Source organism: Fusarium verticillioides, chromosome 4, assembly GCF_000149555.1.
Source record: "Fusarium verticillioides 7600 chromosome 4, whole genome shotgun sequence".
Classification (NCBI taxonomy): domain Eukaryota; kingdom Fungi; phylum Ascomycota; class Sordariomycetes; order Hypocreales; family Nectriaceae; genus Fusarium; species Fusarium verticillioides.
Genome location: NC_031678.1, coordinates 3794750 through 3809139, shown reverse-complemented (window position 1 = coordinate 3809139; position 14390 = coordinate 3794750). Strand labels below are relative to the sequence as shown.

The 14390-nt window shown below is 48.9% G+C and overlaps 6 protein-coding genes across 6 annotated transcripts; 3 read left to right on the top strand and 3 right to left on the bottom strand.

Moving 5' to 3' along the window:
• Window positions 1–127: 127 nt before the first annotated feature.
• On the bottom strand, window positions 128–2690 carry FVEG_12366 (hypothetical protein). The gene is made up of 2 exons (XM_018901714.1): window positions 859–2690; window positions 128–806 (listed from the first exon to the last, which is right to left on the bottom strand). The coding sequence occupies exons 1-2, from the start codon at window positions 2548–2550 to the stop codon at window positions 234–236; spliced, it is 2265 nt and encodes a 754-aa protein (XP_018760256.1). The 5' UTR covers window positions 2551–2690; the 3' UTR covers window positions 128–233.
• A 985-nt stretch (window positions 2691–3675) lies between these two features.
• Window positions 3676–6014, top strand: FVEG_12365 (aspartate aminotransferase). Its single transcript, XM_018901713.1, has 3 exons — window positions 3676–4864; window positions 4912–5017; window positions 5068–6014. The coding sequence occupies exons 1-3, from the start codon at window positions 3809–3811 to the stop codon at window positions 5181–5183; spliced, it is 1278 nt and encodes a 425-aa protein (XP_018760255.1). The 5' UTR covers window positions 3676–3808; the 3' UTR covers window positions 5184–6014.
• A 74-nt stretch (window positions 6015–6088) lies between these two features.
• FVEG_12364 (hypothetical protein) lies at window positions 6089–7451 on the top strand. Its single transcript, XM_018901712.1, has 3 exons — window positions 6089–6763; window positions 6809–7059; window positions 7114–7451. The coding sequence occupies exons 1-3, from the start codon at window positions 6472–6474 to the stop codon at window positions 7348–7350; spliced, it is 780 nt and encodes a 259-aa protein (XP_018760254.1). The 5' UTR covers window positions 6089–6471; the 3' UTR covers window positions 7351–7451.
• On the bottom strand, window positions 7260–8833 carry FVEG_12363 (hypothetical protein). The gene is made up of 3 exons (XM_018901711.1): window positions 8310–8833; window positions 8140–8261; window positions 7260–8095 (listed from the first exon to the last, which is right to left on the bottom strand). Exons 1-3 carry the CDS (start codon window positions 8805–8807, stop codon window positions 7381–7383), a joined length of 1335 nt encoding a protein of 444 aa, XP_018760253.1. The 5' UTR covers window positions 8808–8833; the 3' UTR covers window positions 7260–7380.
• Window positions 8834–9859: 1026 nt separating this feature from the next.
• Window positions 9860–11619, top strand: FVEG_12362 (hypothetical protein; the record flags this gene model as incomplete). Its single annotated transcript, XM_018901710.1, has 6 exons — window positions 9860–9948; window positions 9998–10125; window positions 10178–10612; window positions 10663–10707; window positions 10754–11305; window positions 11360–11619. 6 exons carry the CDS (start codon window positions 9860–9862, stop codon window positions 11617–11619), a joined length of 1509 nt encoding a protein of 502 aa, XP_018760252.1.
• A 2217-nt stretch (window positions 11620–13836) lies between these two features.
• Window positions 13837–14040, bottom strand: FVEG_12361 (hypothetical protein; the record flags this gene model as incomplete). Its single annotated transcript, XM_018901709.1, has 1 exon — window positions 13837–14040. One exon carries the CDS (start codon window positions 14038–14040, stop codon window positions 13837–13839), a length of 204 nt encoding a protein of 67 aa, XP_018760251.1.
• Window positions 14041–14390: the final 350 nt, after the last annotated feature.

The window sequence follows — 14390 nt, the reverse complement described above, 5'->3', positions numbered from 1 at the left end:
CATTCACGGATTCTGTTTCTTACCTTACCACTGCCATCGTCGTAACCTCGGCGACGTTATACAGTTGGTCAGATTGACATCTACGCCAGACTTGTCTCGTCCAGCTCAAGTGTTCACGGCGGCAAAGTCGATATATGAATCAGTACTCATTAATTTTAGCATTCCTAAATCTCAGTCGCTCCCAAAGCCTTTTTTTCCCAGCCGACACAAAGAAAAATAAATTACATAGATTATCATGACCAAAACTTGAGTTTTCCCGCCCAACCCGACGCCTGTCCCCGGCTCTCATTACCACCACCACCACCACCACCATTATTCCCAAACGACACCTCCCTCGGCTTATGATAATACAAATCCGTTTCCCTAAACGAATAATCTACATTCGTGTTCGACGGTAATATCGCCGACCACGCAGACGGCGCCTCTCCGCAATCACCACTATCCGTACTCAAACTCGAACCAACAGAATTCCTCTCCGTAGGATTTTCATAAACTGTCGGTGGGCGCGTGGTGTCAAAAGATGGGAATTGTTGGTGGCGTGGTGAAGAGCGTGATGCACGTGGTGAGTCGAATTGACTTCTGCCAGAGAGGCTTGATACGGATCGCTCGGGGCGGGGAGAGCGGAAGTATGTGCGAAGGAGTTCGGGGGATACGGGTTCTGAACCACGGGAGGATCTGTTGGCGGAGTCGGAAGAGGAGTTTGCTGAGCTTGAGAGGCTGCTGCTTCTGTCGTGATTCATGATGCTTTGGTTCGTCAAGTCTGTTCTTGTCGTTGGACGTCTTGAGAGTTGGCGAAGGCCGTAAACCTGTAAGAGTTAGTGCTTGTCCACGTTGGTGGAGGTAGTGGTGATGACATACCTGAGGTCGCTCGAGCGAAGAGTCGCCGGCAGGTTGTTGAGGAGTCTGCCATTCATTGTAGCAGGTGACTCCAAGACGGGTAGACTCATAAGCTGAGGGAACAAGAAACATGCCAACCAAGAACAGAGCATGGAATGCTAGCAAAACATAACCAAGCGCACTCGCAGCAATATGAGTCCACAAATCAGGAATCATTCCCAAAAAGAGAAGAAGCACTGAAAGTCGCGCGCCAGCGATCAAGACTGGCTTAGAAAGCAGCTCAGATGTCGCGCCAACCCAAGCAAGGAAACCCAGTTGAATGACCTCACAAGCCATGAGCGAAAACAACTGAACGGTTCCGAAACGCTGCAATCCACCGATTATAACGCCCCGAGCGAAAAGAAGAATGAAGGTGACATAGCTGTAATAGTCCTGCGTTCGTGACGGTTCCTCGGGTGTCTGCTTGTGAAGATTGTCGACCAGTAAATACCCCATGTCTTGGGGACTCCGCGACATTCCCCACCAGCACCCAATAATCAACAACGCAACCACCACGATGACGAGGATTGTATAGTAAACGGGGCGAGCGCTGGCGCTGTCAAGTTGATATGTCGTCCAAGCCGTGAGCGGGAGAAGTAGATAACTCAGGTAGACTCGTAAAGCGACCCAGATCGTAGCTTTATGCGGTTTCGAACTCCTGTCAATCATCCATCTTCCTGACTGCTGAAACCAATCGCGCGTCCATCGCAAATGAAGACCAGCCTGAATTACCGCGTACAACAGCACGAGAATGACCGCCGCCAGCGTCGCGATGTTTGTCCAGGTTTCCACTGTCACTGGGGCCCCCATCACCTGCGTCATGTGCTCCAGCCCCGAAGTCCCGCCAAACGTGCCGTTGATCTCGTGTATCCCGTCGCGAATACCATAGTACAGCGAATGTCGCCAAACAATACCCCGTCGGGTCATGAGGGTAGACCAGCTCGTCGAACTAACCACCGGTTGCAGAAATCCAGGCTGTCGGAGGCTGAGCGCGCTGGAAAAGAAGATGAATTGTATATACGCCAAACAATCGGCGATGCGCGTGAGATGAGACCGGCTTATACTCCTCTCCTGCCCAGACTCATCATCTTCTCGTAAAGGATGCACGAGATTATACCATTCTTTCCCGACAGCTGCCAAAACAACCAGAATAAAGGTAAGCGCCGGTACCCAGAATGAAATCTCCTGGGCACTGTATCCAATATCCGGCGTCAGGAAGCCATTCAGACACGCCACTGAGAAATGATCCGGAGCATCAATGTTGATCTCAAACTCATACGCCGCCAGCGGTTTCGGATCATTTATCCAGAACAGGACGTCGAGATACTGCAAGTGCCAAACCCTGTTGATCTGCTTAAACTCCCTGGTCCGACACGTCGCATTCCGAACCTCGCCGTTGTAGCGCGTCGTCCCGCCCAGGGCCTCGAGGCTCAACTCGACAGAGGCGTTGCCAAGCAGCGATCTCCGACACGAAGCCAAGTCTGGATAATTCCCGGCTATTGCAAGATTAAGCGTTGTAGTTCCATTGCTGCGCTGGTCAAGATACACGTCTAGACTGTCTGGGGAGTAGGAATATGCTGATGAGGATGGGACACTGCAGTCCTTGAACTGAACGTATGAGGCGTGCGCGGAAGAGAAAAGAGTGAATAAAGACAATATTGGTAACGAGTGCATTTGCGATTGAATTAAAAATGATAACGTGAAGGAATGGAATGGAATGGGTTAGACGAGGTCTCGGCTGAGGATGAGATCTCGGCTGTTTTGGGAAATTGAGAAAGGGAAAATTGGATTATTGTTGATGCCTGAGGTTGGAGGGAGGCGCAAGCATTGACGGTGCGTTACGTGGGTCGAACCATTTAAGTTACTGGTACTTGCCTGGTCTGGGATGGCCTGGAATGGGATGGTCTGGGATGGTCTGGGTAGACTTGCAGACTTGGTCTCGTTAGTGTTGCAACTGAAACGCTATCATGGTCCCAGCGTAAGTGCCGAGGCAGACTCAAAGACATTGAGTTAATTCAAGCCACGTATGTACATTCAGTTGTTAAATTGCGGATAGACGCTATTACTTCTCAGTACCCTATAATACACGTCTCTTGGTTATTGCAATGCAATTGCGTTCCTCAGCGTCATTCAATACTTTTGCTTGATGAGAATTATGGTGAACCGCCACTCGGCGTCCCCGAAGTTTTGACTTCTAAAACGCCCTACGGACCATGAATTATCCGGGTGTCGCAGCTAAATTCCCCCCTTTTATTTCCCGCCTTTACTAGCAGCGCACAAACGTCGCAATGCTCAAAACTCAATACCAATCAAGTCGCATTGATCATTTCTCATCAATCAGTCGCTCGTCAAAGCGTTGTCACCTCAATGCAGCCGTATGACCAATTGAGCAACATGATTGGTCTTTCGGGAATAATCACTCTTTGTACCTGAGGCTAGTCTGGATACGGTTAATTTGGCACTTGATAGATGCTTCACTTTGCAGCCAATCTCGAAACTGCAACGACTTGGGAACTCTGTCAGTTTGTCTACTGTGGGTTAACATGGGACTGAACAGGGGGTGGTTAAGGATATATACAAAACATGTTAATTGATGAAGCTACATCAGCTACTGGTCGGTGCTTTGGCGTAACCTCGTTGAAGTATGTCGCTATTGTCCCTGATGAATCTTCACATCTCTCACTCTGATTTGTCAATTGGTTCAACCACCTGATATCATTCCCATCATCTGACACCTGCCGACAAAGAAACCCGAATGCTAGCGACAAACACTTCACCCATTTTTTTCCAAGTGGCGCCCTTCAACCGCTAAAAAAACTAGCCCTACCCTGAAAAGCCCCCCCGTTCCTAAAAATACCCACTTCCCTCCTCCGATCCTCTTCCACCGCCTCATCCATCACTTCACCCCAACCCCATCAAACAGACGCCCATAATGTCCCCCTCGTGCTTCTCATCCCTCCCCGCGCAACCAACAGACGAGATCTTCGATCTCCTCGCCCTCTACCGCGCCGACGCCTCCCCCGACCGCGTCAATCTCGGCGTCGGCGTGTACTGCACCGACGAGGGCAAGTCATGGCCCTTGGATGTAGTCACCCGCGTGGAGAAGCAGCTCTTTGACGAGGCTAGTCTCACGAGACATGACTATCTCCCCATCGAGGGCGACCAGCAGTTTTTGAAGGTTGCGAGGGATTTGATTTTTGCGGAACAGGATGATTTGAGCATCGCGAGTGTGCAGACTGTCTCCGGCACCGGAGCGAATCACATCGGTGCGAGGTTCGTGGCCGATTACTTGAGACCGCAGAATATCTGGGTATCGGATCCTACGTGGGCTAACCACCATATGATTTGGGAGTCTGTTGGTATGAAGCCGAAATTGTACCCGTACTACAAGAAGTCAGACTGTTCGTTGGACTTTGAGGGTATGATCAAGACGCTGGAGGAGCAAGCTCAGCCCCGCGATGCTGTGTTGCTGCACGCCTGTGCGCATAACCCAACTGGTCTCGACCCTACCAAGGAGCAGTGGAAGGCCATCGCAGAAGTCTGCCAGCGAAAACAGCTCTTCCCCTTCTTCGACGCAGCCTACCAAGGTTTCGCATCAGGATCTCCCGCCGAGGACGCATGGGCGATTCGATATTTCTATCACCAGCAGCCTCGTCCCGACATGATCGTCGCGCAGTCCTTCTCCAAGAACTTCGGCCTGTACGGCCACCGCACAGGCGCCGTCCATCTTGTTCTCGCGGAGCCGTCCAAGGAGATTCGCGATAATGCATACTCGACGCTATCGTACCTGCTCCGGTCTGAGATTTCGATGGCACCCAAGTATGGGTCTACTATTGTTAAGACGGTTTTGGATAATGAGGAGTTGACTGCGGCGTGGATGGCGGATCTGCAGGTTATGAGTAGTCGGATTAAGAGTATGCGACAGGCTCTTTATGATGAGTTGGTGAGGTTAGAGACGCCTGGGACATGGAACCATATTGTCGATCAGGTAAGCCGAAGATCTACGGTGATAGCGAGGAAGTGCTGACGTTATAGATTGGTATGTTCTCATACACTGGTCTATCTCCCTTTGAGGTCAAGGTTCTTCGTGAGCGATTCCACATCTACCTGCTCAACTCGGGACGTATTTCTATCTCTGGACGTGAGTTTGCCTCCGTATTTCTGACAGACATTGTACTAATGATCCGATAGTGAACAAGAGGAACGTACAGTATGTCGCCAAGGCAATTCACGACGTCCGAACCCAGGGCCATGCACTTAACGGAACCAACGGTACAAATGGCACAAACGGCGTCAACGGGCACTAGACTTCATATTTCACCTACAGATCATAAGAGCTAAAATGCCCTCCCGGGTCAAAATAGAGATGTTCCTTTACGACAATTGTTATGCTTCGCTCAATCCCGAGTAAGATGAATAGTGGAATTGCTTATCTGACTGGAGACACCCCTGATCCTTTTTCTTCTGATCCGGCAGAGCTTTTTGTCATTGCATTTTTGTTTTTTTCAGTGGTTTCATCCACTGAAGAGAAAACGCGGTCTGAAGCTCACTCGGAGTGAAAACAACATGATCTCCGATGCCGGGCCGAGCTCGGCCATAAAAATTCACGTCGCAACGCCAAAGGACGACAGGTCCATCAACAATCTGCGACTGAACAAGAGACCTAAAATTGAGGCAGCCCAGTTAGTCCCAAATTGAATCGGCAGATGAAGTTCACGTGCACCAAGCTCATATCCTGTTGACGACCCAAGGCAGCGCATTGAGAGACTACGTGATAAATTGATCCTGTCGCGTTGTCAACTCAGTCGCACTATAACACTCTAAAGATAACATCGCAGTAGACTTTAATCAATTACATCAGGCCAAGTGAGGTACCTTATCTCAATCATGAAATTCACTATCAGATGGCTCCTTATGCCAATATCATAGCCATCTTTATCGTCGTCTCTGCTCTCCTAGCCGTACTCAACAGCCTGAAGATCCATACTAGCATGCCCGTGGTGGACGAGACCAGATAATCGCATCTGGAAGTGGTTAAGTACACACATATCTCTGGACGGCCGACCAACTGTGGCAACTAAACAGTAAGGCGTGCCAGTACGCGTTAGCCATATAACAAAACTCGGTAAATGATTCGCTCAACACTGCCGCGTCGGCATTGTTGAGGATTGAATTACTCAGCTGGGCCAATTCAACAACGAAATAAAGCCATGACCGAACTTCTACTTCTAACACCATCGTGCACAACAAGGTCAAAGCAAGGTTTCTGCTTCTCAGGCTCCATAACTCGTATCGTTAGTGGCCAGTGTCCGGTGGGGCATGAGACACCATTTTCCTGATTAGGCAATTCTCAACTCTAGGATTGCCAGCGGATAACTCGGGAACTCAGTGACGAACTTTTTCAGAGTCAATGATAGGCTACTGCAATGTCTTGTCGTGGACAATACCCCGTCGGGGTCCGACTTGGCTATTCGGACGAAAGATGATGATATGGCATGAGAGGTATAAATACAGCGAGCTTCCAGTGTTGAAATTTCTACATTATCAGCATCTTCTTTACAAGCTTCAGACTCTTTCTTCTTAAACAATCTCATCATGCCCGATACCCTCACTCTCCAAGGCAAAGTCGCCATCGTCACCGGCTCAGGCCGTGAAAACGGCATTGGCGCTGGTATTGCCCTCGCCCTCGCTCGAAACGGCGCCTCAGTCGTAGTAAACTACGTCTCCGACTCTTCCAAGCATCGCGCCGAAAACGTGTGTGCCACTCTTCGTCAGGCAGGAGGAAAGGCCATAGCTATCCAAGCTTCAGTCGATACTACTGAGGGAGCAAAGTATCTCGTTGATAAGACGCTTGAGGGGTTTGGGACCGATCATGTTGACATTCTTGGTAAGTTCCTCGTGTAAACTCTGCCTCCGGAACTGACTGTTGTAGTGAATAATGCTGCGACGGCATTTTTCTGCCCTATTACTGATGAGCCGAACGTCGAGCAATTGACAAAGGTCTTCCAGCTCAATGTTCTTGGAGCTTTTTACATGGTCCACTACGTTATTGCTCACATGCCTCCCGGCGGCCGTATCATCAACATCAGTTCCACCAACGCCAAACGAGGAAATGTCGCTGTCTCTGCGTATGCAGCTTCCAAAGCCGCTCTTGATAGCTTGACGTGGACATGGGCTGGAGAGGTGCGTACCCCACCATATTCCCTATTTCTGATAGATATTAACAAACATGTATAGCTTGGTCGCAGTAAAGGTATCACTGTCAATTCAGTGGCTCCCGGTCCTGTGAGGACGGAGTTTTATCCCAAGGGACAGGAGGATGAGTTGATGAGGGCGGAGGTTGAGATTACTAGAGCTGCTGATCGGCCTGGAACGCCTGAGGATATTGGTGATGCTGTTCTCTTGTTGGTTCAGGAGAAGTCTAGGTGGATTACGGGGCAGTATGTTGGTGTTAGTGGCGGCGTCACTTACTAGGCCGTTCGTATTAACTTGTGAAATGTCGTACTAGGATAGCCATTCTCCAATATCAGACCGAAGTTGCGTCATCTCTAATGGAGAGACATTTTCTACCCAGACCACTTTTCGCAAACAATCCATCAAGTCTTCCCATGCACGTAGCCGAATACGCGACATGGTCTGAGTGATCTGATCCAGATACCAGGGCTTCAAAGAACCAACACCCATACAGACCTGGACAACCAACACCCAAAGCTTCAGCTCCTCTTTCCCCTCCCAGAACTTGTCACCTAATTGCGCCATAAGTTGTTCAACCGAAGTATTCCTTCTAGCTGCAACGTACAGCGCATCACCAGACGACTGTGTCATGACCAATGCGAACAGAGAAACAGCCGAGATGCGCACTATCTCTGCGATAATTCCAGTAGGTTTCGCTTGTGAAAAGCCGTCGTGTTCCGGTATAGAATTAATTCTTTGTAGCGATAAGACTTGATGTGCGAGAGCGCAGACTGGAATGAGGAGATCGAGGGCGAATGGGCTGTCGAGCCATACTTCGTTTAGTAAGACGGCGACTTGACTCGCGGATGTGAGAGCGCCATGGATGATAGAAATTAGTTCTCTGCTTCCATGATCATCATTTCTCAATGAAGTTAAAAGCTTCTGGACATATCGCGATCTGGTAGCTTCGGGCAAGGTCGGTAAGTCTCGAGGCAAAGGGAATCTCGGTTCGGCATCCTCCACCATTGAGCCCAAAAGGTCACAGCTGTGAAGGTCAGTAGATAGATCGCTCCGTGGGAGATAACTTACATAAACAGAGATTGTCGGATAGCGGGGCGTGAGTCCATTTCTCCAACGCCCCCAGCCATCTCAACTATTCTTTCCAGGCCTGTCATATGAACCATCCATGATTCCGAGTTTCCGGTGCGCATCTGTCTCATTAGCTCATGCTGAACTCTAAAACTGTTTTGGGGACTTACATCAAAAGTCGCGAGACAAATAACCGTCCCGATAACAGCATTCTCACAAGCTTTACTCTCCACCTCAATCCCCTCCCTCACCAAGCTCAACGACTCAGTATACTGCTGAACCTCCTCCAGCGTCGGCGGACTCTCAAATGTCGCTGTAAATTTCTGCCTCCATCTCAAGACAGGGTCGACAATAGCTATTGATAGTAATCCTTCAGAGACCATATCCATCGCCCGGAATAATCGTCGGAAGTTATAGCAGACTTGCGCGTCGCCCCAGTATGTGGGGATGAATATCAACTCGCTTGTTGGATGAGGTGTGCGCACTGTGCCCATTCGTCGGGAGAGACCTATGTCCTTCATTACATGTTGGCGGATTTTTCGTTGGGCTGCTTTATCTTTTTTCGCGGGGTTGACTTGGACGAATGCGAGTGCGGAGGGCTGTGTGTTGTTGCTCGGGTGAAGTTTCGGAATTGTAGGGACTTTTTGGACCTTAAATTTGATCTCCATTATTGCAATAGTATGTCATCAATTTTGGGAATGAGAGTGTTGAGATGCTTTGATGAGGCTGAACTCATCTTGGCTTAGTGAACGGGTCAAATAATTACCCGATTGTCGGTTGAGATGAGATGGCCAATAACTGGCTAGTGGGACGAGATGCAGGGACTGAGATAAGCTTATCCTTATCCTTATCGCACCTTGTGCTTGTGTTTTCATCCGCCAACATTTAAACGATGACGCTCAGCAACATAAGTTAGTTACCCTGCACGTCAGTGGCTGGCACCGGAATCCTCTTCCTCTTTGTGCAATTGAACAATTTCTAAGTCGATTGAGAAGAGATTTGTTATCTTATACTGACTATAATGCGCTCGGCTTTTTTTCCATTTGATCCTGTGAGATATGCACTGTATTTTGAGCATAGCATTGTCGGATTCCTCGTGATACACTCTCTTCGGATAGTGAAGTAAACCCCTCTGTTCAAAGCTGTCATGCAGATCAAAGACCCAAGACGTTCCCCCGGAAGCGAATCTGACTGGTCTGATCGATCCCTCAACCGAGATCAATTCAGACCTCCCTCCCAACCGCGTGGCCCACCAAACAAGCATCAAAATAAACACTCAGATTAACATTACGCAACACTTTAATAAAATAGATCAGTCTGGGCACATCATCATCCCTCGGAAGGCAGCGCATTCCAACTCATCTTCCTCGGAACACCAACCTATCAGCTCCCTCCCCCCACGGCCCCAAGTCTCACCTTGGCATAGTCGCAATCTTCGCAAGGAACCCTAATCCTCCTCTCAACCAATCATAGTGCTTCTAAAGCCGACATCATATGCCGGCAGCTGCTGAGAGTCTCCGTTCTCCCCCAGATTTGCTACCCCAGGTAAAACGGCGAACTCCAGTACCCCGGATCCGATAAGGACTAAGACACACAAACCCCGCTCGCACTAGCGCTAGGGGAGAGAGAGCTGAATCGAGAGATTGGGTATAAAGGGGGTGAGACCGATGTCGATCTTGGTCTGTCTTTATTTCTGCATCATCGTTTCTTCATCAGCAAAATGGATACCAGCGCGCAGAACGAGAAATTGCAGAATGGCGCTGATACTGCGTCCAACATGACCGACACTCCCGGCGCGACTGTTGAGAGGTACGCGTCTTCCGTGCACTGTTTCAATTAGATGGCTCACGGTTTGCAGCATTGAGAACGCGCAGTTCTCCATTGATCCTAAAGCAGAGGCTCGGCTGCGTCGAAAGATTGACTGGATGATCGTTCCGACCGTTTGTCTACTCTATCTCTTCTGCTTCATTGACCGCGCAAACATCGGTGCGCGATCCCTTCCCTACTCATTGAATGTTCCAAAATTAACACGAGTCAGGAAACGCCCGTCTCGCAGGCCTAGAAGAAGATCTCGGTCTCACGGGCAACGACTACAACCTCGTCCTATCAGTATTTTACATCAGCTACATCGTCTTTGAGATCCCCGCCAACCTTTTGTGCAAATACATGGGTCCCGGATGGTTCATCCCCTTGACATCGTTAGGTTTTGGTCTGTGCTCTATTTTTACAGCGTTTGTGTCAAATGTCCATCAGATTTGTGGTGTGAGATTTGTGCTGGGGATTTTTGAGGCGGGTATGTTACCTGGTATTGCGTATTATATGTCGCGATGGTATAGACGATCAGAACTCACCTTTCGGCTGTCGCTGTATATCGTCATGGCGCCGCTGGCGGGTGCGTTTGGCGGTCTTTTGGCATCGGCGATTTTGAAGCTCCCTAACTTTGGACGCTTCACCAGCTGGGAGATGATCTTTGGTAAGTCGTCTCACATCTCGTCGCATGATCAAACACTGACTTTCCTCCAGCCATCGAAGGTATCATCACCGTCGGCCTGTCCATCATCTCATTCGGTAAGCTTCCCACTTCTCATGCTCTGGCATCGCTAACATGTCTCAGTCACTCTCACCGACCGTCCCCAATCAGCCGCCTGGCTCACCGAAGAAGAAAAAGCCCTCGCCCTCAACCGCATCAAGGCCGAGCGTCTCGGCACAACCGAAGTCCTCGACAAGATCGACACCGCCAAGATCATCGCCGGCATCCGCAGCCCCCTCACGCTCTCGACATCCATCATCTTCCTCCTCGACAACATCACCGTCCAAGGCCTCGCCTTCTTCCTGCCCACCATCGTACGAACGATTTACCCCGAGCGAACAACTATTTCCCAACAGCTCTTCACTGTGCCGCCATATGTCGTCGGTGCTTTTTTCACGGTGCTTATTCCGGGAATCAGCTACAAGTTAGATAGGAGGCAGATCTTTATTATTCTTTGTGCGCCGATGGTTATGGTGGGTTATGCGATCTTTTTGGGGACGACGAATGGGCATGCGAGATATGGTGCTACGTTCCTCGTTGCTAGTTCGGCTTTTGCACTGGGGCCTTTGACGAATTCTCATATCAGCGCCAATGTTCTCAGCGACACAGCGCGCAGTGCAGCCATCGGAACAAACGGTATGTCCATCAAGACATCACTCTCGCAATTGAAAAGACACTAACTATTCACAGTCATGTTCGGTAACATCGGTGGTCTCATCTCCACCTGGTCTTTCGTCAAGAGTGACGCGCCCAACTATCCCATCGGCAATGGGTTAAATTTGGCTACCTCGAGCACGATTCTTGTTCTTGGTGCCGCAACTCTCTGGTGGATCAAGCGCGATAACCGGAAGCGGGCTAGTCGACCGGCTGAAGCTGAATTGGCTGGTCTGTCGCAGCAGGAGATTCAGGACCTTGATTGGAAGAACCCTAACTTCCGATGGATTGCTTGAGCGACGGTCTTTGGTTGATAGTATAGCTTTCCATATCAGAAGTGATTCAATGCACTTGGCATTCTCTAAATATGGTGTTTGTGTACTTTGGCGTTCAATCGAGAGGCTGTGATGTTTTGCAGACCGAGCGCTGGGTGTCTCAAGCTTTGGCATTGAGTCATCAATAGTTTCAGTGTCATATTGACTGAATATCAATTCTGCGTCACTACGGAGTAGTCGACTTGGCTACAATCCTTAGCTTAACACTAACAGAAAACCCGGTCCCCGTTTTGTCCGCATCAGGGCTCCCCTATTCAATTACAAAAGCCTGTCAATTGCCAGCCTACGGACGCAAAAGTCTGCTAATGATTTTTTGGCTTGGCTCGACTGGCAATTCGGCGACAGCAACGTTTTGATCAATGACGGTTCTTTTCGCCGTGATGTTGGTCTCCGTCGTTGAAATCGCTAGCAACAAAATCCTGCCATTTGCGTTGTCGGGTTCAGTGGTATCGGGTAGTGGGGCAATTATTCGTGCGGCCGTGATGTTCTGGAACCTAATTGTCTTAGGGTTTGTCTTGCACCGATAACCCGCAGAAGATTTTAATGAACTCATTTTAATCCATAACCTTAAATTGACGTCGTTCAACTCCGATAGCTCTGCAACTAATGGAAGTGATTTAGAAACACGTTTATGCCCTGAATGATGTCGTACTGTCAGAAATAAGACCCTAAATTCTGAATAACATGATTCTGTTCAGTTAAGATCTATTCCAGAGCGATTGTTCAAGTATAAGAGTTGCTGTCACTGCAAATGTATTATACTAATGAGTGATGGACTTCATATCTTTGAGTATAAAATACCACACATCCTCGCAGTCCCTTCCCATTTCCTAAAGATCATATTACCAAATTCTCCTCCCCTGTTACAATTACACACCTACAATAGCTCCCTAGTAACAAACCTAACCTACAAGCGAAATCATGTGTCAGATCAGAATCATTGGGAAGCAATGCCAGAAATGCTACGTCAACTTCCCTGACGAGGTTTCCGTCAGTCGTTGTCAGAAAGCCGTAGATAACAAGGTCGCAAAGTGCGACCCATCGGATTGCTATGAGGTTGGGTCAATGGCAGTTGGCAATTGGAGGGATTGCAAGAAGTGCTGGGAAAAATATGAAACGGAGCTTGAGGTAGAGCGTGAGAGACAGAGGCTTCTGTTGTTGCAGGGAGCGAAGTGATCGTGGGATTCAAAAGGCTGAGAAATGAGGCATTTGGTATATCTTAGATTTTGAGGCTTACCTATATATGTTTTGAGAACGTTCACTCTAGTGTTGGCCAAATATCAAGGATAGAACGGAAACCACATGTTACGAATCTGCGCTTGGAACGTGGTTTGTCACTTGAGGAACCCGGCAGGCTTTTCTACTTCATGCGCCGACACTCTCAGGCAGATTCACCGCTATGGCTTCGCTTATCGGAAGTTGATACGGCGATGGGCCACAGGCGGTTAGTCTCATGAAAAGCGCCGAAGAAATAATACTATAAGGTGATGCCACATATCTTGTTTGCATAGATGAAGTTAAAATAAACTTCAACACACCTGATGGGGGCCCCAGAGATTAATGTATTCACGCAAGGGATACGAGAAAAATAGGGGTAACCAAGGGAGTGGCCTAGAATCGGCAAAACTACGGATCGCGATAATATGAACCACAATTTCGTTTTTAAGAGCAAAAGTCAATAAACAAAATGCATTCGCTTGATAGAGTCAGAAACTGAAACCCTGAAGTCTTATTAACTTTCCTTTGTTATGATTTTGATGCTAACGACTGTTCATAACACTTGCGAAGTCCATTGAGGCCCCTAGCTATGGTGTCTTTGCTAAGGCTTTTGGTACTCCATTCAGGACGGGACTCACTTCGCGATCACTAATAGCACTGTCTTTTACTTGGTGCTAAAGACCTTGTGGGGAAATGGTTATTAACAGCTAGATAAATTCTCATAATTGCATCATTGGTCCAACTTTATCCTTTTTGCTAAACGCAAGCCTAGCTTTCGCGACAATGTCAAATACTGGAATTTGGACCGTCTTGGGCGCATTTATTGACAACCAAAATGAAAACGCAATTCGCGGGATGGCAGCGAGTAGTCACTCCTCGAACTCACGCCGTGTCTTGGGAGACATTCCAAATGGATTGCCGTCTTCGGTCGATCAAGGTAACCCATGCTGCAAGACAGGTCTAGTCCAGATCAAGGCTCATGACAGTGTCAGAATTTGAGGGGTGCCTCTGAGACTCCTTAGAGACTCTGGCGTCCCACGGAATATTGATATCATTCCAGAAACTCATGTCATCGTTCACATCGCTTGCCATGACCTCCTTCTTAGTGCCAGCCCAGATACCATACCAGCTTCCATACATCTCCATCGTGACAGTGCCCGACATTTTGAGCATCCTGAGCCACGGATCGCTGGGCAGCTTGATCCTTGAGCTCACCGACCAACCAGGTGCGACCTCGGTGAGGAAGCTGGAAAAGACTGGTCGGTAGCCGCTAGCATCATCTCGAGAACCCTCGCCAAACACAACATTGGGCGTGTCTGTATGAAAGTGGAAGTAGCCGAGGTCAAAGGCGTCGCTGCTAAGGGGAGAAAATTCATTCCAGAAGGTGATGGGGCCGGTGCCGTTGTTGGTGATGGTGACTTCGATGGTGGAGGGTTGACCTCGCGAGATAGAGGGTTGACCTACAGTCGCAGCGCCTCACGGCCCCGGAGAGTTCATCAGCCAAGTACTGATGC